The sequence below is a fragment of the Cydia amplana genome, chromosome 13 (assembly GCF_948474715.1).
Source record: "Cydia amplana chromosome 13, ilCydAmpl1.1, whole genome shotgun sequence".
NCBI classification, from domain to species: domain Eukaryota; kingdom Metazoa; phylum Arthropoda; class Insecta; order Lepidoptera; family Tortricidae; genus Cydia; species Cydia amplana.
In genome coordinates this window covers 6690580-6713112 of record NC_086081.1, presented here as the reverse complement: position 1 = coordinate 6713112, position 22533 = coordinate 6690580, and the positions used below count along the sequence as shown (strand labels likewise).

General features: G+C 39.0%; 4 protein-coding genes across 5 annotated transcripts in view; 3 read left to right on the top strand and 1 right to left on the bottom strand.

Moving 5' to 3' along the window:
- The first annotated feature begins 207 nt into the window (after positions 1 to 207).
- LOC134653394 (N-alpha-acetyltransferase 20) lies at positions 208 to 1597 on the top strand. The gene is made up of 5 exons (XM_063508727.1): positions 208 to 290; positions 361 to 476; positions 652 to 781; positions 1095 to 1231; positions 1470 to 1597. The coding sequence occupies exons 1-5, from the start codon at positions 238 to 240 to the stop codon at positions 1553 to 1555; spliced, it is 522 nt and encodes a 173-aa protein (XP_063364797.1). The 5' UTR covers positions 208 to 237; the 3' UTR covers positions 1556 to 1597.
- Positions 1598 to 1599: 2 nt separating this feature from the next.
- Positions 1600 to 4846, bottom strand: LOC134653393 (protein crooked neck). The gene is made up of 5 exons (XM_063508726.1): positions 4756 to 4846; positions 4493 to 4678; positions 4292 to 4407; positions 3376 to 3532; positions 1600 to 3283 (listed from the first exon to the last, which is right to left on the bottom strand). The coding sequence occupies exons 1-5, from the start codon at positions 4792 to 4794 to the stop codon at positions 1643 to 1645; spliced, it is 2139 nt and encodes a 712-aa protein (XP_063364796.1). The 5' UTR covers positions 4795 to 4846; the 3' UTR covers positions 1600 to 1642.
- An 830-nt stretch (positions 4847 to 5676) lies between these two features.
- LOC134653415 (mitochondrial ribonuclease P catalytic subunit) overlaps positions 5677 to 22533 on the top strand; it is a 77303-nt gene continuing 60446 nt past the window's right edge. Inside the window, exons 1-5 of one of the 2 annotated variants that reach the window (XM_063508775.1) lie at positions 5677 to 5792; positions 5865 to 6666; positions 6754 to 7140; positions 7485 to 7674; positions 8014 to 8195. In XM_063508775.1, the coding sequence (XP_063364845.1) occupies positions 5747 to 5792; positions 5865 to 6666; positions 6754 to 7140; positions 7485 to 7674; positions 8014 to 8169 (1581 nt within the window). In that variant the 5' untranslated portion in view covers positions 5677 to 5746 and the 3' untranslated portion in view covers positions 8170 to 8195. Of the gene's footprint in view, positions 5793 to 5864; positions 6667 to 6753; positions 7141 to 7484; positions 7675 to 8013; positions 8196 to 22533 lie in introns of those variants that run through there. The other variant, XM_063508776.1, reaches the window with a different exon arrangement.
- Positions 10394 to 18247, top strand: LOC134653428 (uncharacterized). The gene is made up of 5 exons (XM_063508791.1): positions 10394 to 10478; positions 11201 to 11435; positions 12482 to 12629; positions 17705 to 17816; positions 18069 to 18247. The coding sequence occupies exons 1-5, from the start codon at positions 10397 to 10399 to the stop codon at positions 18245 to 18247; spliced, it is 756 nt and encodes a 251-aa protein (XP_063364861.1). The 5' UTR covers positions 10394 to 10396.

Here is a 22533-nt window from a genome sequence, read left to right as displayed (position 1 = left end):
AAAAACTATACTCATCCTTTTCTTTTGGGTGCTAGTACTACTGTAAGACAAAGATAGTATGAATCTCTCTGTCTATGTTTGAAATGGAACAGTCCTTTGACACACTATATCAAAATTACTAAAAAAAATATGAAAGTTCAAACTGGACTGTCTGTGGACCGATCTATAAAAAAAAATTAAGTTAAATAGGTTATATTTTTAATTACATATTACTAAAACACAATAATTATTTTCATCATGACTACAATCAGACCATTTACATGTGAAGATATGTTAAAATTTAATAATGTGTAAGTTCAGTAATAAATTTGTATTTAATTTTTACTGTCAACCAACTTTTTCATAAAAATGAATTCACAGGAACTTGGATCCTTTGACCGAAACCTATGGTTTATCGTTCTATACTCAATACTTGGCTCATTGGCCAGAGTATTTCCAAGTCGCAGAATCACCCAGTGGGGAAATAATGGGATACAGTACGTATTTACTAAAATTACCTTCTAATCACTGTCACTGCAGCAGCTACTCTTGTTTACTAACAGATTGATGTGTTGAGGATGAGGCGCATTTGTTTGGATAATATTATTTCGCATGTTTCTGATAGGAAAGCTACCTTTTTTTTATTTTAATAGTCATGTTGTGCTATTGCAGTTATGGGAAAAGCTGAGGGCCTTGGTGAGAACTGGCATGGACACGTTACTGCATTGACTGTCAGCCCTGATTACAGAAGGCTTGGGCTAGCAGCTACTTTGATGAGTATTTTAGAAGATGTGTCAGAAAAGTAAGTTTTTAAAGCACCTAGATTCATTTGCTTAATACTTGTGTAGCTAATAAAAGCAGGCGGTCTAGCACAACTTGCGTTCTCGCACGCGAGTCCATACTTGAAGTCGCGCCAGATGTATGGAGTCGCGCGCGAGAACGCAACTCATGCTAGACTGCCAGAACACGGTTTCTTTTTTAACAGTTTATGAATACATTTCGTGTTAATTTAAATGAAATATGTGTCTGCTTTATGCAAGTGCTTTTCAGTTCTTTATATTCAATTTATGTGCATAATTTCCTTAGTAATTTTGTTCTTTCAAATTATATTTCAGGAAAAAGGCATATTTTGTGGACTTATTTGTAAGAGTGAGCAACAAAGTAGCCATCAACATGTATAAGAACTTGGGCTACATTGTCTATAGGACTGTATTAGAATACTATTCTGGGGATCCAGATGAAGATGCCTATGGTAAGTTATTATTTATTAAATTATACAATAAATTATAATAGACATATTTTATGTAATTTATTTCTATTGCAGAATAATTTAATAAATTATAAAAAAACTAGATAACCCCAAAAAGAACATTGGTATATTACTTAATGAAAAAAAAAATCTATTTATATATTTGGGGATAACATATTTTATGTTAATTACATATAATAGTACCTATATTTTGTTTTAAACAATTTCATTTTTATTCCAGACATGAGAAAAGCCTGTTCGAGAGATGTGAATAAGACTTCTGTTATACCTTTAGCTCATCCCGTTAGACCTGAAGATGTGGATTGATTTAATGAAAAAAATATACCAATAAAATTGACATCATTTTTTAATTTTGATTTATTCTTGTTATCAAGCTTATAATATTTATCGCAATCATGATTTGGAATCACTATCACTGCTGCTGCTGCTGTCATCAGAATCATTGTCAACATTTGTTTGTGGCTCCTCTTGTTCTTGTTCTGGTTTCTCCTGAGCCTCCTGTGTCTCGGGAGCAGCAGCTATTTCTGGCACTTCCTTTTGTTTACGCCATTGTTTAGCAGCAGCAAGGAGCTTAAGATTGGGCCTAACCATTTCATCTTCAGGGAATATGTAATCAAACACTTCTTCCCACCCTTCCTCTACACCGTCATCACTAACAATCTTCTGCCTCTTCTTAACTCTCCTGGGCATTTTAGCCAACACCTTATCTAGTTTAGTATCTTCACCAATCTCGGTCTCAAAGTCTTTCCAAGCTTCTAGGAGGAGAACCCTTGCTTCCTTTTCTCCAAGGTTTCGTAGGCTGTCATTGGCCCGCTCATACACCCGCCTAGCCAATTCCACATTGATGTTATCAGCGTTTTCTGCATTCAGCTCAAACTTAGCATAAGAAAGCCAGACTTTAACATGGACCGTTCTGTCCAGCAATCTCTCATAAAGTTGTCTAGCTCTTTCAGTCTCTCCTTGAGCTACTTCAAAGTCAATAAAACTCTTCCAAAGCAATTCAGGCATATCTAGTCTTTGCTGCCCAACTGCAATCTCATAAATAGCCCTAGCTCTGTCTATGTCTCCCAGAAGTGTTTCCAATTCTGCAAACTTCATCCAAGTAATACAGTTTTCAGGGCCATATTCTAAGAATTTTTGATACAATATCCTACATCTGTCAAACTCTCTCAGCTGTATCTCTAAATCTATGTAACCCCTGTACAACTTATCTCTTGGGCACATTCCTAAAGCCATACCTAATGTCTTCCTTGCCTGTTTCAAGTCTTTACATCTCACCTCAAACTGAGCGTACATAAGCCAAATTTTGGAAAATGTGAATATTTTATGTGGTATCAATTCCAAGCAAGTTCTGTAGACCTGCCTAGTGCGTTCAACATCTTCTGCCTCTAATTCTTCATACAAAGCATAATTTATCCAAAGGTAAATGTAGCGTCTCCAAAATTGTTTATCCTTGGAAGGAGGTACATTAGCTATAGCTCTTTCATACGTGTCTCTTATGTCATCAACATTTCCTTCATTCTCAACGAGTCTGATGTAATCAAACCAAGCATCATAATTAGTTGGATTTTCAATAACTTCTTGTTCATACATGTACTTTCTCTTGTTTACTATGACATCTTCAATGCCCGATCTGTCTCCATATTTTTTCTCATGTATAGTATATGCTTTGTATAACTCCTTGTTTCTATCTTTTGGGATGTGATCCAGAGCATATTTGTAAATGACCCTGGCTCTGTCATGTTCTTTCTGATTCTCCTCGAACTTTGCAAATGCTATGAATAATCGCTCGTCCAAATCTTCATCACCAAAGAATTCAACAGCTCTTTCAAACACTTTTCTAGAGCCATTGATAAAGCCATGGTTTTCTTCAAATTTAGCATACTTAATCCAGTTTTTCACATCAGGATGAACCATGACAAATCTTTCATATATTTGTCTAGCTCTTTCAAGTTCTTTGTACCTTAATTCAAAGTTGATGTAGGTTTGCCAAGCTTGTTCATCGGGTTGCCATTCCATCCACCTTTCAAATACCTAGAAAAAGGATTACAAAGTCATTATTTCAAGCCAACCATTTAGATAAAAATATTGTATGCATTTTTGAGCTTGTCTATCTTTTGACATACTTGCCGAGCTCCTGCCACATTTTCCAACATCTCTTCCATATAAGTGTATTTGTACCAAAACTGGGAGACCCTGGGTAGTATGGTGACTGCTCTGTCCCACAAGTTACGAGCATGATTCACTTGTCTGTTTCTCATTTCCATTTCTGTGTACTTCAACCTGAAATATGCAGAGTTGAAATATTGTAACGGGAATATAGGGTAACATTGTGGTAATGTTGTCTCCAAAATATTGGCTACAACAAAAACTGAAAAATATGTAGCCAATATTAGGGAGACATGATGTTAGGTCGCTTACTAACTGGATTAGGATGATGGAATTTTTTTATACATCTGAAAAAAATTCCATCATCCTAATCCAGTTAGTAAGCGACCTAACATCATGTCTCCCTAATATTGGCTACATATTTTTCAGTTTTTGCATGTGTAGCATTATAGGAATACCCTGCATACAGCTTCTAGTATTATATTTATGACACCGTAAGATTGTGAACCCGTTAGTTTATAATCTAACATAGGTTAGGTTAGATTATAATCTCCCCATCGTCAGTTTATAATGTAACTAGCGAGATTATAATATGACGAGTGTTTACAATTTTACGGTGACATTTATAAATAGGAAAGAATCAAATATCATGAAATAAGTATACATACAAAGACAAGAGGTGGACTATTCAAACAACCAAATGGAAAGGCCCACTGGGCAAACGAAACTCGGGGAAAGAAAGAAAAAGATGGGTTGACGACATCATAGCAATTGCAGGAAAGACTTGGGACAATAATGCTACAAAGAGAAATGGAAAAAGAGGCTTTTATCTGCAAGGGATCACATACTGGGAAAATATAACAAAGAAAAAGCCAATTTTATAATTTCTGTGCGATGTGTGAGAAATAAAGCTTCAATAATAAGTATACATACCATAGGGTAACATTTCTGTGATCCACATCGAGGGCTCGTTCATATATGGAGCGTGCCCTTTGCACTTGTTTTTGAGATTCCTCCCATTGAGCATATTTAAGCCAGTTTCCTATAACCTAAAAACAAAATTTATAATAGTATTGTTGATATAAGTAGGTAAGATTTATTTAGGTTCTACAAGTTTCAGTCAATTAAACTTACAAGTCTATTCTTCCTGATGTTGTCTTCAAATGCCTTCCTTTTACGGTGCTGATAATCCCTCAACTCCTCTGGATCAGAGATTTTTTGTTTAGGTGGAGGTGGCAATATTTCCAAATCTCTTTCCTTTGCTTCGCGGAGAAGTTGCTCAGCAGTGATTTGAATCTCTGCTGGCGCTTTGTTTTTAACCTGTAAACAATTTCCCTATGTCAGAAAATGGTAATTAAAAATAGTGTTCATTTACGCTCTAGTTTGCTGTTATTTACCTTTGCCACTTTGGGCATTTTAGTAGCTTTTCCCTCCATGACGACGGTATACTTTAATATAATTGAAGTTACTTCACTGCTTTCATTCGTTATCAATAAACACATTAAAATAAATAAGTGTGCCGTTTCAACACACGACGCTCTTATATCGGTGGGATGGATGGCGTACCATGTACCATCGTATCCATTCCATTATCAATCAATCTTTGGGTGTTATGGCTCCAACGTATCATATTGACATTGACAGGACAGAAGGATGACCATAGACTAAACCTTTTTACTTTAAAAGTCATAACAGACGGGCGTACCGGACTCAACAATGGTACGGTCCAAAGCCCGTTTGATCGAGTGGAAGGTGGTGGTTCGCCATAACCCCCTCTACACTCGTGTGCCGCGACCTTGATGCGTCGCACCCATAAGTGAGAGCGAGAAACAGATATCTCTTTCTCTTAATATTTGTCTTTACAGCTATAACACACTGTTGTGCGGTGCGGTAGTGTGTGATGGCTTATAAAGACACGTATAGTTTGGCAAACAACTTTGTCAGTAGAAAAAGGCGCGAAATTAAAATTTTCTATGGGACGATAACCCTTATTCTAATCTATAATAGTTAATTGATTGCGCCTAATTGTTTAAATTTGCCGCTTTTTTTCTACTGACGGAAATGGCTTGCCAGACTACAAATCATTCGTTCACCACTCAGTGACCTGAGGGCCTACCGCGATCCACGTTCGAAGTATTGCCTCCCTGTCACACTTGCGTACGAATTTACAAGTGCGACAGAGAGGCAACAAGTCGAACGTGGTTCGCGGTAGGCCCTCTGAGTTCAACATGTCATATAAAATGTCAATGTCATAAACATGTGGACTACGAAACTACGAATGTGTTTTGAACGTTTTGAACTAGAATGGTTTAATAAATAGCCCATCATCTTTTTATTATTATTACTGCATTAAATACTACATTTAATTACCTTACTATTTATCTTAGCATGATTTCTACGTTTTTTCGGCGGTCTATTTTGACTCATAAATCCTGTAAGTATTTCAACTTTGTAAATTCATTTACTTCTTTTTCAATACGTTGTCTAATGTAGATTGGTATTACAGATATTCCTTATGGCAGACAATTCGCAAATAAGGCAAGCTTCTTGCAAGAGCAAATCCCTGAAACAGACTATTTTGAAAATTTGAAACAAGCTATACAGAACCACAATCAAAACTGGTCAGAAATAAAACAGTCTTTATTGAAGTCCCCAGGAAATTTAAATCATAAAAATGTGGATGCTATTATGTTAAAATTAATGGTGAACAATAAAATACTTGATACAGCCCAATCTTTTGCTAATTATTTACAAAATGAAGATTCACTTACTTTAGGTTCAACCAATGGCTTATTAGGTCTTTATTATGAAATTGGAAAAACAAGAAAATTGTCTGATGCAGAGAGACAATTTATATTGGATACTTATAAGATACTGTATGATAAATACAAGATTTTAGATTCTACCACAAGTGAGAAACTGTTACATGCTCTCTGTGTTATTGATGAAACAAAAAAAGCCTTAAGGGTGTTGGATGAAATTCATTACAGCGGGGTCCCCAGTCATTCCGCATATAGTACTCTGGTGGCTACACTATTTAGAATTAACAAGAAAGCTGAAGCATTGGCCCTAATACAAAGAGGTTTAAATGATAAGAGACCAATACTTTATGTTGCATATGAGCAATGGATTAATTACATAATGAGGAAGTATAAAACAAACAGTACCATTATTAAGTATTTGGATGAAATCTGTGTACATATTGCTAGAAACTGTTTAACATTGGATGTTGATACATCAAAAAAATTAGCAGAAACATATTCTTCATTGGGCTGGAAAGCTCAGTTTTCAACTATAAGCCGACACAGGTTAGAACCACTTACGTAAATCTTTGCTTGACTTTGTATTCATGACAAAACTTATTTAAATACTTTTCATTTGTTTCTTTTTTACAGTGGCCTCTGTGAGTGCTGCAATGAGACATTAAAATGTTTAAAAGTAACATCAGACGAGTTTCAAGAACTTCAAAAGAATGTGAAAGAAAAGCTGATAGTTGGGTCCGACTTGTTCCTAAAAACGTCCCCAGAAGAATTGCAGAGATTTTTAAGCTTTGTTGAAAAGACGGCCCCTTATGATATAGTCCTGGATGGATTAAATATAGCTTTAGCTGTTGGGTCACCGGATAACAGACTAAGAGCTACTTTTTTGAAGGCAGTTGTTGATCATTTTAAAAGGCAAAATAAGAAAATACTTTTATTAGGAAGAAAGCATATGCTGAAATGGCCTAAGCAACCTTTAGAGTACTTGAAAAATAATACTAGTTACTTCTTTACTGATAATTTGTAAGTATATAATATCTGGAAAAAGTATTAAAGACAGTAATGAAACAGTAATATATGATATGCTAACATATAAGATTTGTAGCCATAGTACAAGCGTTGCTTACTTTGGGACTAATATAGGTTGTTCTGTATAAGATTGACCCAAAAAAAAAAATGTCGAAATTATTTTGGTCTGAACATATGCAAATAAAGCTAAAATATGTATATTGGGGTAGTTTCAAATCACTTCCGAAAACGGCCTCTGATGATGGAATTATGGGTGATTATCGGAATTACCCGAATACACCTGGGCTCCCGGTATCCGGAATTACTCGGAATTACACAGGTTAAATTTGTTCTTTCAGATCACAAGATGACCCATACTTCATCACAGCTGCCATCCTAAGTGGGCCCCACACAGATATAGTCTCAAAAGACCTGCTCCGAGGCCATATGTTTAACTTGAAACATGAAGACCTCAGACACATATTCAGGAGGTGGCAGTGGCAGCATCAGTGGATGGTGTTTGCCAGTCGGGGAAGACCTCAAATAATGGTACTTTTAATAACAAAACTTCCGTGAGACAGACATATTAAATGTATTAAAAACGGGTCGAAAACGTTTGAAATGTTCATTGAATCATCGGGCACGGAGAGCTGCGGCCCGCAGTCTGCGCGGGTCCGTCACCGTTATTGCAAGCTCCTGATGACACTCCTCGCTACGACGTGAAATAAGTATGACCCGTTTTTAATATATTTAATGGTACTTTTCACGACTTCATTAATTATGACTAATGATAATATGACAAACAATACATTATGACTTAAAACTTTATGGGAAACAACGGGACCCCCAATAAATCTTCTTATGTTATCTTTTCTTATCACTTTTCAGGCGCCGGTGAAATTCACGCCCTTCGCACAGAGGGCAGATGCTGGCTGGCACTTACCTTATGATAAAGAAGACCCTAGAAGCACTGGACAAGTCAATTTGGGGCTACCTAACTTAACTAATTGGCTGTGTCTAAAATCGAATGTTGTTAGTAAATGAAATATACAATATTATATTTAAACACCTTTAAGAATATTATTTTTTTACGTTTACTCATTCTATTATTATTACTTTAAAGAATAATTAGTTTCGCGCTATTAAGATTGTTTTAGGACAATCAAGATTCGTACAGAAATTGCGTTTTTTACTAATCGCTATATGAAACGTTCCGTCTAGTGAATACTTACCTATCCTGTAACTCCCTATTTTTAGGCTTCCGTACCCAAAGGGTAAAAAACGGGACCCTATTACTAAGACTTCGCTGTCCGTCCGTCCGTCTGTCACCAGGCTGTATCTCATGAACCGCGATAGCTGAGACAGTTGAAATTTTCACAAATGATGTATCTCTGTTGCCGCTATAACAACAAATACTAAAAATAAAATAAATATTAAAGGGGGGCTCCCATACAACAAACACGATTTTTTTGCTCTATTTTTTGTTGATGGTGCGGAACCCTCCGTGCGCGAGTCCGACTCGCACATGGCCGGTTTTTTTTCTTAGAAAAATGATCCCGCAATACAATATGTCAGATGGAAAGGGAAGTAAAAACACATACGACAACGTAGTAACTTAACTAGCTGAGCCTGAGGCTGGCCTGAGGGTATCGCGAAAACAGATATTCGCAAATCTTGGGATCTTTCTCTGTTACTGTGATTAGTCCCTGTTCATTATTTATATTTGATTTATATCGTAAGCCATTCGTAAGCAGTACCTTTATACCATACGAGGGGCGTTCAATAAAAAGTGAGAATGAGTATGTTATATACAACTTTTATTAAATGTTATTTTATTTTTCGACATAGTCACCTTTTAGCATAATACACTTAGTATATCTTTTTTCTAAACTTAATATTCCATTTCTAAAAAAGGTTTTATCTTGAGTACTTAAAAAATCTTGTACTGCAGCGACTACCGCGTCGTCGTCTTCAAATTTCTTGCCTCTTAGGTATTTCTTCAATCTCGGAAATAGGTAGAAATCACTAGGGGCGAGGTCTGGTGAATACGGAGGATGCTTAAGGATATCGAACCCAGCATCACGTATTGCAGCCATTGCAACGGCGGACTTGTGTGCCGGTGCATTGTCCTGATGGAACAACACAATTTTCGAGAGTTTACCTCGCCGTTTTTCACGGATCTCATTGCGCAATGTTGCTATTTGTTTGGCATATAAAGAGCCCGTAATAGTGGCTCCATGCTCGAGATACTCAATCACTACGACCCCTTTACCATCCCAAAAAACAGAGCCCATGACCTTATCGGCAGATGGGCCCACCTTGAATTTCTTCGGAGTTGGAGATGATGGCCTTTTCCATGTCATAGACTGCAGTTTCGTTTCAGGGTCGTAATGATGGAGCCATGTTTCGTCCATTGTTATAAATCGCGCCAAAAAAAGTTCCCGGTCTTGCTGTATCAGGTCCAAAGCTTCTTGACAAATCTCGACTCTAGTTTGTTTTTGCGTGTCAGTAAGCATTCTGGGTACCCAACGCGCTGATACCTTTTTCATACCCAAGCGTTCATGTAAAATATTATGCACGCTCCTCGTTGAAATCTTTACATTTTCAGCAATAAAACGAACCATGACACGATGATCCGCCAAAACTAAGTTTTCGACTTTTTTCACAATTTCTTCAGTTACTGCTGTAGTAGGGCGTCCGGAGCGGGGGTCATCCATGGTCGATGTTCTTCCACGTCTAAATTCGGCGCACCAACGTGTAACTGTCGAATACGGAAGAGCATTAGACCTTAAAGTGTCCCGTAAATCTAAATTGACTAGGTCCGTAGAAAAATTTTTCAAACACAAGTATTTAATAACGGCGCGCAGTTCAATTTTCTCCATTTTCGCTAACGTACTCAACAGCATCGCAAAGAAATCGCCGTATTTTTTTTTAAAACAAAAAACAGTTAGTTTTTTTTTTCATGGCAATCAGCTAGGTAGATTAGCTTTACCGGCCAGTATTTACTTTCCTAATATTTAAAGAGTTTGCATCTCATTCTCATTATATATTGAACGCCCCTCGTAAAGGATTAATATGCTTCATTGCACACCTTTTTGGCAATGTATACTAAAATTAAATCGCTTTGACAGGAATCTTGTTTGACAAAGTAAAACCGCAGCCATCATGACTAACAAACATTGAGAATTTGTCAAATTTTTTGTTAACGGCTTAGTTTTGGTTCACTAAATTAAAATAAATTAAGTTTTCAAGTTTTCTGTCCATGGTTAAAATGTCTCCTAAACATGAGAAAAAACCGAAAAAAGAAACATCAGTGTGTCAGACCTCCAAATGTGATATGAACCAGGACGCAGGTAGGTTTACGTGTCACAATATCACAATGTCTCAAAAATTAGGAAGATAACTATATAACAACCGAGGGAAGCGAAGCTGATATATACCTACCTGGGTTTGAAGGTTCTGTAGTCAACAAGGAATCATGTTCCGCGGATTTCAACTCTTGCGTCTGCAAGTCAGTCTCTGCGTCAGTCCGTCCACGGCATCTCAGAGAGACCAATTAAGTCGTTTTAGAAACTAATACATAATGATGTGATTTGTCATAAATAAAAATAATCATTATTCTACGCCGACAAACTTTTCTCTATAAACTCAGTGTGTGGTCGGGTCATTAACGAGCTTTTCGATTAAGAGATCCGTTCACACATCAAATCATTATAGATATCCACTAGCGACCCGCCCCGGCTTCGCACGGGTTAACAAATTATACATTAAACCTTCCTCTTGAATTACTATCTATAAAAAAAAAACCGCATCTAAATCCGTTGCGTAGTTTTAAAGATCTAAGCATACAGCATACATATACAGACAGACAGCGGGAAGCGACTTTGTTTTATACTAAGTAGTGCTGTATTAAGATAATGGTGGCCTTCGCTGTCGAGCGCGGTATCCTAGATCGTTGTTCTCTACTGTCTGGTGTATAAGACCACTGTTGCTGCGCTTGGCAGCTAAGAAAGCAGGTATAATGAGCAAGTTTGGAATGATTAGATACTACCACCTTCTCTTAATAAACTCACAGAATGCGCCGCGAGCTGCCCTGGCGGCGTCAGCGTAGCCTCAGGGAGAGCTGTTTCCCCTGGCGGAGGGAAGCCTACGGATCGGCAACGCCGCATCATGGAGCGGGTGGAAATGCTTGCGCGACCCAACTCGAGGCGGCTGCGGACTCTTTGGGATGAGAAGTGCGACATACTGCCGCCTGATCGTCGGGACAAGATCAAAAGCGCGCTTGAGGAGGACTATTTCCTTAGTCCAGAGTAAGTTACATTTCCACGCTATGAGAAAAGACATCTCAATATTCTAAATATAACAATAAGGTACCTAATTGCCACTTTCTTTTCTTTTCCTCAAAAACCTTCGATACGGTAGAAAAAATGTACTTACACCAATGACGTCTATTGCAATAGTTACACATTACGATACGAGTGCGAAAAGTAGGAAATTCGTAACGAGTGGCGATAAATTGTAACTCGATCGAAGGGAGTGTGTTAAATCGGCACGAGTTGCGAATTACCTTTTCGCACGTGTATTGTACAACGTTATACAGTACGTATGGCCCCTTGGATTTTCGACATAGGCACGTATTGTGCTAATTACTGCACTAGGGCGGTAAAGTAGCACCATATGTACTGTACTACTACAAAATCATTACCTATTTAGATACCTATAGGTACCTAGAGCGCAATTTAGAAACGAGGAAGAAACTACCTGGATCATGTCACAATACTTAGGTACTCATGATATAGCACGTAAATTGCAACAGAACCAGAAAAAAAAACTCATATGTAAGTACCTAGTAAATACCTATTACCTAATTGAAAAATCCGTCCATCGCTTAATGGCTTCGTTAACCAGGGCGATCAGGTTTTTTTTTAAGAGTCAAAATAATACAAGTTACTTGCAGGTACCCAAAAATAAGCAACTGTAGCCTCAGCTAGCTCGGGGTTCGTTGATTGAGGGCTAAGTTAAGTGGAAACAACACAGATATCGGTATAATCGTGTATTCTGCTAAGTACTTTCACGGGTATAGGACACTTATTAGAGTTAGCACTTAAATTACTGTTGTGATTTACAAAATAAGATAGTCACGTTATTACTCGTATCGCGTCGGTTGCCGAACTGCGCGGGAGCGGCGTGTACGGATCTGTATCCGGTCGCTCACGCGCGGTGCGTCGCGATCCGGAGCCGTGATTTGCTCATGCGGTGCAGCATTGAAATGGTCCAATCCGCGAGTTTCATTCGGCCGGGCCGACGTTCGAGGTTGGCGCGTTATACAACTTTAATTATTGTTTACCTTGGGCAGGCAAACGGAGCAATACTTCCAAGCCTTGAACCAGCATACGGGCAAGTTCCACGTCCCGGGCGCCGGCGCCGTCAGCCGCAAGGAACAGACGGACAGGAGCAAGGAATTGCGGCAGCGGCAGAAGTGGCTCGTTAATTTTAGTGCACAGGTGGAACATTCAATTAGTACCAACTAGCGACCCGCCCCGGCTTCGCACGGGTTAACAAGTTATACATAAACGTTCCTCTTGAATCACTGATTCTATATTAAAAAAATTATATCGTATCACCCATCATGAACCTAGACTATTTAGGCTGCTTACAGACGAGCGACAGTACGCGACACACTGTCGGCGACGGTCGCTGACGACCGCCTGCGACGGCTATCGGCGACGGTCGGTGATAGCTGTCGCGGCGTCGCTCTTGTGTCACAGCACGCAGTTGTCGATGTGTAGTTCAAGAGATAGCACGTATTTTCTTTAAACAATAATGCATCAGCATCAAAATCGTCATTACTCATTTTGAAAAAGAAAATACGTGCTCTTTCTTGAACTACACATCGAAGACTGCGTGCTGTGACACAAGAGCGATGCCGCGACAGCTATCACCGACCGTCGCCGACCGTCGCCGACCGTCGCCGACAGTGGCCGACCGTCGCCGACAGTCACCGACCGTCGCCGATAGCCGTCGCAGGCGGTCGTCAGCGACCGTCGCCGACAGTGTGTCGCGTACTGTCGCTCGTCTGTAAGCAGCCTAAACATAGCAAAGCGAAAAAAAAAGTTACCTCGCCATTAGGTAGGTACCTTATAGGTACTTATAATAATTTAAGACCTACATAATGTCCGTTGTAGGTAAAAAATTCGAAGATATTGAGCTACAATAATAATAAACTAGTGACTCTGTGAGCTGTAGACCTCGCGAGCATAGCTTATTGGGACCGTGCACGATGACAGTGCCACACAGCGGTTTGATCAATCAACAATACAAAGATTTTAATTTATTAAAAAAATACGAAGTTTAAGTGAAAAAAAAAAATACAAAAAGTTATGTCTTACTGGGGATCGAACCCAGACTTTCTGTGTGCAAACAAAAAAAGCGATTGTTTACAAAATGCACCATGATAGTTCTTAGCTAAGCTGACGAAATTCGGCTACTCATTCTCGATTACAAACTAAATATCTAAATACCGCCTAAACCAGCAATACAATTTTTCTGCATTTTTTGCCATTTACTATGTAAATATGTCTCAAAAAGAAAATACTCTTATGATATCGATACGACTATTTGTTTAAGCGCGAGGTATCACAACTCCTCCATTTTTGAAAAATTCCAAAAACGGGATCGACAAAAAAAAAATTTACTCATAGAATCTGGTCACAAAATTTCACAAGAATCGGTTTAGAATTGTGACCTGTAGAGGAGAACATCCGGACATACAAAAGCAAAATGCCCGAGTCAAAACGCAGACCTTCGCTACGCTTCGGTCAACCGAGTCAAAACGTAGACCTTCGCTACGCTTCGGTCAACCGAGTCAAAACGTAGACCTTCGCTACGCTTCGGTCAATAAAAAAAACAGTCATCGTGTCATGCCAAGTCGCCGGCTCCAGTTGGATTGGAAACATATAGCCTGCAAGTCCAGAGGGGCTACCGCGAAAACCGAATTTCGCAAATTGCGGGCATTTTTCTCTGTCACTCTAATTACGCCTTCATTGGAGTAAAAAAGAAAGATCCCCGCAATTTGCGAAATTCGGTTTTCGCGGTAGACCCTCTGTAACTTGCAATATAATACCAGGGTGCGTAGATACGAGGGGCGTTCAATAAAAAGTGAGAATGAGTATGTTATATACAACTTTTATTAAATGTAATTTTATTTTTCGACATAGTCACCTTTTAGCATAATACGCTTAGTATATCTTTTTTCTAAACTTAAAATTCCATTTCTAAAAATGGTTATTCTTGAGTAGGGGAGACCTAGGACAGTTGTGACAATTTTTAATTTTAGGAGAATATCTCGCTCCAGAAACATTCCACAGTTACGACCTATGTGAATAAATGTAGCACCATTCCTTCCCTTTCCAAAACAATCATCAAAATTAAGTAAAGTATTACGGTTTCCGAGAAAATCAACAAGAAGAAAGACTACTCCCTTTGTCACAACTCCCCTATCACCGAGGTAAGATGTGACAGGTACCGAGGAAAGTTGTGACAGCTATGTATTTAGACTGTTTGAGTAATAAAAAATACCATTACACATATTATAAATAAATGAAACATGTTTTTTTTGCAAAAAGTAGTTTAATCATCTTTTAGCACATCAAGTACCAACAAACAACGTATAACCTTTCCATAACAAGTAATTATATCTTATAAGTAATTATGGCATCGCTTTGAGATCAATCATATTATAATCAGTCAAAAATTTAAATCTAATCTGATAGACAATTATGGCAAACGTATTGCAGCTCGCCTCCAGCCTCCAAAAAAGTAGCCACGTTTGTTTTATTGAAGCTGGTGGCGCGAGCTATGCTTGTAGGTTGAGGCAATATTAAAGATAAATTGGGATGTCGTTGCATAAATAGCTAGAGCCACACTGCTCCTGCCTGTTCTTTCTCTTCCCATGACTTTGGAATTATTTTATTATATTTTTTGGCTAACTTATATGCAATGACCCTAGTTTCTTTTGTTGTCAGCCCATAATTAGATGCTGCACATGTTAGCAAATACTCGCTTAATATTTTCTCCTCCTCTTCTGTAAATATCGTTGGACTGGCATAACCCATAGATGGAGCCTCGCCTACTGGGTTTGCTTGATAAGCCACTTTCTTCTTAATATATCTTGACAAAGACATGTAGTTTAGATTGTAAGACGACGCGGCATCTCTTAGACTTTTACCTCTTAATGTTACCTCTTCAAAGGCCAGGTCGTATATTTCGACACTAGCAGTGCCTCTATCAGTTTTTCGTGTGTAGTTATTAGGCATTCTGAAACAAAAAAAGTAGTCATCCAGCATGCAACATCACACCACAACCAAGCATAATTTTTTATCGGAAATTACTTTTTTGACACAAGCTTTTATTTTAATTTACTGTACTTTGCAAGATTTGGCCTTAATATACTAATGTACAAACACACATACAAACATCGCAAATGAATAAAAAAGTGTCGAAATAACCCAGCAGAAAAATTAAGTCAAATAGGAGAGTTGTGACAGGCTGTCACAACTCTCCTAGGTGCTCAAAATTACGACTTGGTCCGAATAATAATTCAAATTTTCTAAACACGATGCAAACACAAAAAATCAATGCCACGTTTTGAGACTTAGATAACCACACAACTTAAGAAAAAATAACACAACAACGCACATGTAATTAGATATGATATAAATTCAATCAAAATTTTGACGAAAAACTTACTTTCCGCATTTTTTTGCACGCGGACGTCGTAACTACGCAACCGCTTCGCATGCGCCGCCGGCGGGTACCGAGTCAACTAGCGCGTCTCTAAAGCGTCAATCGAGCGTTGTTGCCAGCTCGCTCACCTTCATAGGTAGGGAGAAATCGCGTCTGTCACAACTCACCTCTGTCACAAATCTCCTAGGTCTCCCCTACTTAAAAAATCTTGTACTGCAGCGACTACCGCGTCGTCGTCTTCAAATTTCTTGCCTCTTAGGCATTCCTTCAATCTCGGAAATAGGTAGAAATCACTAGGGGCGAGGTCTGGTGAATACGGAGGATGCTTAAGGATATCGAACCCAGCATCACGTATTGCAGCCATTGCAACGGCGGACTTGTGTGCCGGTGCATTGTCCTGATGGAACAACACAATTTTCGAGAGTTTACCTCGCCGTTTTTCACGGATCTCATGGCGCAATGTTGCTATTTGTTTGGCATATAAAGAGCCCGTAATAGTGGCTCCATGCTCGAGATACTCAATCATTACGACCCCTTTACCATCCCAAAAAACAGAGCCCATGACCTTACCGGCAGATGGGCCCACCTTGAATTTCTTCGGAGTTGGAGATGATGGCCTTTTCCATGTCATAGACTGCAGTTTCGTTTCAGGGTCGTAATGATGGAGCCATGTTTCGTCCATTGTTATAAAGCCCTTGCTACACGGTCACCGACAAGCCCCCAGACCGCGTGGCCTTGGTCCGTCCCGGACCGTGTAGACAGTTGTTTACAACAAAATTTGACCAAAACTGACCAAGGACAGACCAAGGTCAGACGGTTAGAAGGCTTGTCGGCGACCGTGAAGCAAGGGCTTAAATCGCGCCAAAAAAAGTTCCCGGTCTTGCTGTATCAGGTCCAAAGCTTCTTGACAAATCTCGACTCTAGTTTGTTTTTGTGGTCAGTAAGCATTCTGGGTACCCAACGCGCTGATACCTTTTTCATACCCAAGCGTTCATGTAAAATATTATGCACGCTCCCCGTTGAAATCTTTACATTTTCAGCAATAAAACGAACCGTGACACGGCGATCCGCCAAAACTAAGTTTTCGACTTTTTTCACAATTTCTTCAGTTACTGCTGTAGTAGGGCGTCCGGAGCGGGGGTCATCCATGGTCGATGTTCTTCCACGTCTAAATTCGGCGCACTAACGTGCGACTGTCGAATACGGAGGAGCATTAGACCTTAAAGTGTCCCGTAAATCTAAATTGACTTGGTCCGTAGAAAAATTTTTCAAACGGCAGTATTTGATAACGGCGCGCAGTTCAATTTTCTCCATTTTCGCTAACGTACTCAATAGCATCGCAAAGAAATCGCCGTATTTTTTTTTAAACAAAAAACAGTTACTTTTTTTTTTCAGGGCAATCAGCTAGGTAGATTAGCTTTACCGGCCAGTATTTACTTTCCTAATATTTAAAGAGTTTGCATCTCATTCTCATTATATATTGAACGCCCCTCGTAAGATGCCAATCGTTAACGATCCGTAGCGAACGAAACGCAACTGTCTCTGTCGCACTAATATGGAAGAGTGATAGAGAGAGATAACTAGGCTACGGAGCGTGAACAATTGGCATCGTGTCTACGCACCCAGTACCGCCGGGAGCATGCTGCATTAGGCCTCATTTACTAAGCGTTGTTGGATTTTTATCTGTAAGCCTTGGTCTTTAAATCGAATTTAGGGCAGATTCAAGCGCCTTTTAATCGCGCGTTAAAAAGCGCTCGTGCGAATGGAGCCTTACTCATATGTTATGATTTGGCTTTCATAGCAATCTGATAGCAATAAAGCTTTGTGTTCGCAGGTGGCATATCGTATTTGCGATTACATCGCGAAGGGCCAGAAAGAGATGCTCGTCTCCAACAGGCTGCGGAGCATCGCTGATGTGGTGTTGGAGAGAGTGGCGGACATATTGGGTTAGTATCTCATATAAAGCATATGAGCATAGAATCAAAATATATAAAGCATAGACATTTTTAAAGATTTATAAATTAAATTAAATATCATTTATTATCAGGCAACTAAGGCCCATAGATCTGATACATACCTTACAAATTATTAACATAGAGTCTGTTCTGTATGGGGCCCAATACATTCCACGACTCTTCTCTTTCCGCACACACTCTACATACAATTTAATAAAAACTTCTTACTTATACTTTCTATAGGTGAGCCCAAACCCACCCGAACACACCCTGGCCGCCTGGCGCGCTTCATGGTAGCGATATCCGACCGCATCGCCGTCTGGATCGAGAACGCCGTGTACCGCGCCGACGCTATAGAGCCTCCCGAGGAACACCAGCACGAGCATATGCGACTGGATCAGGAACGCCCGCTTATATGTTAAATCGGTAAGAACTAGACGCACGCTAAATTCTACCGCATCGTCGTGTAGATAGACAATGACGTGTGCTGCGCTGAAGCGGTAGAGCCGCCCGAGGAACACCAGCACGAGCATATGCGACTCGACCAGGAACGCCCGCTTATATGTTAAATCGGTAAGAACTAGACGCACGCTAAATCCTACCGCTTCGGCGTGTAGAATTGTAGATAGACAATGAAGTATACGTTACTGCGCCGACGCGATAGAGCCTTCCGAGGAACACCAGCACGAGCATATGCGACTGGATCAGGAACGCCCGCTTATATGTTAAATCGGTAAGAACTAGACGCACGCTAAATCCTACCGCTTCGGCGTGTAGAATTGTAGATAGACAATGAAGTATACGTTACTGCGCCGACGCGATAGAGCCTTCCGAGGAACACCAGCACGAGCATATGCGACTGGATCAGGAACGCCCGCTTATATGTTAAATCGGTAAGAACTGGACGCACGCTAAATCCTACCGCATCGTCGTGTAGATAGACAATGACGTGTGCTGCGCTGAAGCGGTAGAGCCGCCCTAAGAACACCAGCACGAGCATATATATGCGACTCGACCAGGAACGCCCGCTTATATGTTAGATCGGTAAGAACTAGACGCACGCTAAATCCTACCGCATCGTCTTGTAGAATTGTAGATAGACAATGATGTATACTGCGCCAAAGCAATAGAGCCTCCCGAGGAACACCAGCACGAGCATATGCGACTGGACCAGGAACGCCCGCTTATATGTTAAATCGGTAAGAACTAGACCGGTTTTGTATTAAAATAACTGTTGGACTGCACAGATTAGGCAGTACATAAATGAGACTATCTTGTTTGGTACTAAAATGACAGTTGTATTGGGCAGATTCTTAACTAGTTTTGTAGTTAGTTTTGTCAATCGCACTGTCATTTTTTAGTATCTGAGGCATAAAAACAAGAGTGTGTTTTAAAAAGAAAACTAGTGCCTGCACTAAATCAAAGGATTGAGTTGACGAGCCGACACCACCACCAGACTCCGTTTAGTAAGCCGTGGCAAAAAACCGGAACAAAAGGGATTCAAGGGATGACTGTACTAGAGAAGGCCGAAACCGACTCTCTCACTCGACTCGACTCGAACTCAGTTGCCGTAGAGACCTTGTTAAAACTGTTGTTGGCTGTGTGAGCCGTGGGGCCATGCATCAATAAGTGCCTATAAAAATGTCACGAGTCTTTTATTTTTTATCGCAGCAAATCAGAAAGTGACAACAATTAAATTGTTCTAATGTGACAATGACCGTTTCTGCACCGACCGGGGCATCAGAAAATCTTACCTAAGGGGCTACCGCGAAAACCGAAATTCGCAAATTGCGGGGATCTTTCTCTTTTACTCCAATGAAGGCGTAATTAGAGAGACAGAGACAGATGCCCGCGATTTGCGAACTTCGATTTTCGCGGTTATAGCCCTGTTTTTCTAGAAGCAATCGATATCCAAGAGACAGTCTGAGCCCTGTGAGCTGAGACAGCGTGTCTTCTAAACTGAGTTCGATCTCCTACTTGTAGCATTAAGTTCTTAAGAACGAATAATTATAACCCCCTGTCAATATTAAACAGTGTCCGAACAGGTTTGTTTAAGAAAAAATCCTAAGTGAGCACTTTGCTGGCAGTACTGGAAAATATTAGTGTTTCTGCTTTGTAAATTGATCTGAATTCATATGTATTTATTTATTTATTTAACTTTATTGCACAAAATATATACAACAATGTACAAATGGCGCATGTATGTAAGTATATGTATTTGTAACTATATTATTTATATATATTTATGTATGTTTATGGCTCTGTATTTCTTATGATTGTATTGTGTTCCTAATTGTATCTTATAGGTACCACATGTTTTTGCACCGCATAACCTACAACTTATCTGCTTTGCCTAAAGGTTGACTGGTAGCGAATGCCTTATGGTTATGGCATTAAGTTCGCCTTTTGTACAGTGTGTTTTCTTATGTGCAATAAAGATTAAATAAATAAAATATGATGGTGTAGGCCGGGGTTCAGGCAGACCAAAGAGGAGATGGCGGGACGACTTGGACGCATTTTATCCGGATTGGCGGGAAAATGCAAACGACAGGGTTGAGTGGAGGAAGGGAGGGGAGGCCTTTGCCCAGCAGTGGGACACTAAACCAGGCTAATAAAAATAATAATATATACCTACCTACTTACAATTTAAAATATTACTTGATATGTTACCAATTGCTTTTCGGCGGAGATAAATATCATGAGGAAATCCCTTATCCCAATAAAACCTGTTTTCCTCTATGTTCTTGGGTATATGATATGAAGCTAACCATAACCATAAGCTAACCCCGAGCTCCGAGAAGATAGGTGCTCTCATTTCCTAAAAAAACTTCCTGTTGCCAATTGACATCTATTTTTATGCATGTCAGTTTGCGGCTAACTAATGCCATCTAATGCCTCTACTAACTAGGCTGAGTCGTTTTGTTATACGACACTATATATATGTATTAAGTGTTATAACTCTCGTTTTATTACGATGAAAGTAACAAAATTGCAAATAAGGTGACGTAATAATTATGTACAGTCTCGGTCATAAACATGTAAACATTTTTTACCCTACTCCATTGAAATAAAGTTGAAATTGTTATACATATTTATGATACCTTACCTACTTAGTTCACTCCTTTATGCGGAACTGTGCTGCGTACCGCGTTACATTTTTAGAAGTTTGTATTTGCAGTTTTCTAATATCTCAAGCATGGATGTAAGTATGTGTATTAGCCATGAGTATATTGGGGAACAAGACATTAAGGCTATTTTAGTGCCATACCTTATGTATTTATAAACTAGGTAAAATGGTCTGTTTGTGTGTAATGTTTCAATTTAATTGTGACTGACGACTAAAATTAATTTAGTACCTATTCTTTTTAAATAGAGCTACCTAACATTAGCATTTTGAATACAGTGAATTAAATTATGTCCTTACAAAAAGTTTTTAAGAGGGAAAAGGTGCGATGGTTAACGATTAATTAACATTAACTGAGCGTCTAGGGCTGATGGCTCAATGTCTCATGATCATGAATCACCCTGTATAATATATTTTGTAGTAATTATACCCCGTAATTTGCGTTTTTTACGGGGTAAATGGTTTTAGTTATAGTTGACTGTTACTTACAGCATTAATTCGTGTGAAATTTCAGGATGAAGATTATTGTGCCCGGAAAATCTCGAAATAGCAAGTTGCGCCAGTCCGTGAAGAATCGGCCGTACATACCAACAAGTATTTTTTTCAGAGCCCGTATTCGATTGTAAAACGATGTCATTGTATAAGTAAATGTCACCCGTTTTATTTAAATACATAAATCAAACAAAGACAAATATATTTGTATTTAATTTATTAACAGTTGTATGCTTAATCAGGTTTACTGTTTGCTATGGACTGTCATCGTAAGGCCATCCTGTTTATAATAAATTTATACGACTAACTATTATGACAAAGATATCTTTACTGCAGAGCACTCCATATAATACCGATCTTATGTACTTGATGCTGCATTGCATATTAAAAATAGATAGCGTACCTATTGATTATAAATCGGCCAAGAGTGAATCGGACTCTGCTTCACAGTTTCGTTTCACTTCCATCGCGTCGTTTTTATAAACGTCGCTGTTTTTTACATGATTTGTGCAATATATGTGTTTATGGCTTTATTTAACCTTTTCGACGCCGTGTCAAACACAAAAGCTGTCTCTCAGACGCCACGTCACCGAAGTGTCAAAACTGAAATTGAACTTTATGCATATGCACCTAGGTTTATGTTGCTCTGTGGTCTATGACCGATTAATACGTCTTTGGCGTTGGACCTGCGGTGCGTATATATCGGTCATTGGCGTCCAAAAGGTTAACAACCTCGAGATTCTAATCTTTTTTTACATACCTATACAACTTTGAATAATATAATAATTTAATAGTTTTATTAGTTTACTAATGTACCTATTTGTTTATTGACAAACCCAAATAATGATTATCCGTACCTATCATAGGTACATTATCATTAAACTATTACTTTTTTTTTATACACCTGCATTACCTATGCCCATATTTATCTAAACGTAACAATACTTAACGTCTGAAAAATCAGGCCTTTGATTATAATAAAAAAACTATATATATTTAAAAAACAGAACCCTAAAAACATGATCCAATTCTTATAACACTAATGAAATATAGAGCTGAATGACTAAATAATGAGCGACGCCCACTATGTAC